This window comes from Haplochromis burtoni, unplaced genomic scaffold (assembly GCF_018398535.1).
Source record: "Haplochromis burtoni strain Fernald_Lab_line unplaced genomic scaffold, NCSU_Asbu1 Contig_997, whole genome shotgun sequence".
NCBI classification, from domain to species: domain Eukaryota; kingdom Metazoa; phylum Chordata; class Actinopteri; order Cichliformes; family Cichlidae; genus Haplochromis; species Haplochromis burtoni.
In genome coordinates, this window is record NW_024583358.1 from 93,063 (window position 1) to 94,228 (window position 1,166).

At 48.4% G+C, this 1,166-nt stretch overlaps 1 protein-coding gene across 3 annotated transcripts in view; it reads left to right on the plus strand.

Moving 5' to 3' along the window:
- abi3a (ABI family, member 3a) overlaps positions 1-1,166 on the plus strand; it is a 12,073-nt gene that overhangs the window by 7,783 nt on the left and 3,124 nt on the right. For all 3 annotated transcript variants that reach the window (XM_005951375.2, XM_005951376.2, XM_005951377.3), the window contains 3 exons: positions 51-109; positions 210-263; positions 511-794. In XM_005951375.2, coding sequence (XP_005951437.1) covers positions 51-109; positions 210-263; positions 511-794 — 397 coding nt within the window. The remainder of the gene's footprint in view (positions 1-50; positions 110-209; positions 264-510; positions 795-1,166) is intronic.

The window sequence follows — 1,166 nt, forward strand, 5'->3', positions numbered from 1 at the left end:
AGGCTCCATTGATGCTCACATTGGTCTCTGTGTGTCCCCCCTCCCTGCAGGTCTCTGGGAAACAGTCGGACAAAACCGGAACGATCCGCAAACACGGCGCCTCCATCAGGTTTACTTTAGTTCTACTGTGTTTCTATTCAGAGCTCCTTCTGCTTTCACATCAGCATGCTCAACAGGAAGCTGAGCTTTCGTGTGTCTGTGTGTTTCAGGCCCAACAAAGCTCCAGAGGCAGTCCAGTGCCCTGTGGTGCCCCCTGCTGGCGGGTAATAACCAGACACCTTCAATCCTCCGCAGCTTTAGGTCTGGTTTTAGGGTCAAGACCTCAGTTTAGCCCTGAGCTCTGACTGCCGCATCACAGAGCCTTCAGTTCGAGCTCAGGGCTGAAACCTGACTGCTGCTGCCCGAGGTTAAAGGAAGTCTAACCCACTGATGGGAGAAACACAGTATCAAACAGCAACTCCAATTTGAACTTCATTTATCAGCTGTAATGTTGAAAAGTTTGTTTTTCAGCTCCAGCTTTGGGAAACCTGTAGCTCCACCCACCATTCCCACCACCTGGCAGGCACCGCCTGAGGCTGACATCATCACCACGTTGCTGGACGATGCCCCACCTCCTCCTCCTGCTCTCATTGAGATGCCAGTTCCAGATGGCGCCTTGGCCTTGCCTCCCCCACCTCCTCTTCCTGGTTCATCGGGAGATATATTAGCCCCACCCCCCCCTCCTCCTCCCCCTCCTCCACCCTTTTCAGGTGCTAGTGCTCCACCACCAGCTCCACCCCTCAGCCTTGAGACAGGTGAAGACAAAACAGAAAAATGTTTTTTGATGATGCCATAGCAACTACAAATCAGTTAGAAATGCACAATTAGTTAATCCTGGTTTAGTTAATCTCTGATAAGCAGGTTCATTCATAGCTATGTCTGGATTAGTTAAGCCTGGACTACTTTACCTTGTATCAGTGTGGTTGGTTTAGTTAAACCAGGGGTCGCCAACCTTTCTGATGGTGAGTGCCATTTAAAATTTCCTTTGAAGTCAGTGTGCCATATGATTGCATTAGCAATAAATTTAATAACGCTCTTTGAACAGTTACACACTATATAGAACCACTTTATAGAATTATGTTTGTTTGCAGATGTTGGCAGCTGTCAGCGAATAGTTATCAGCTATT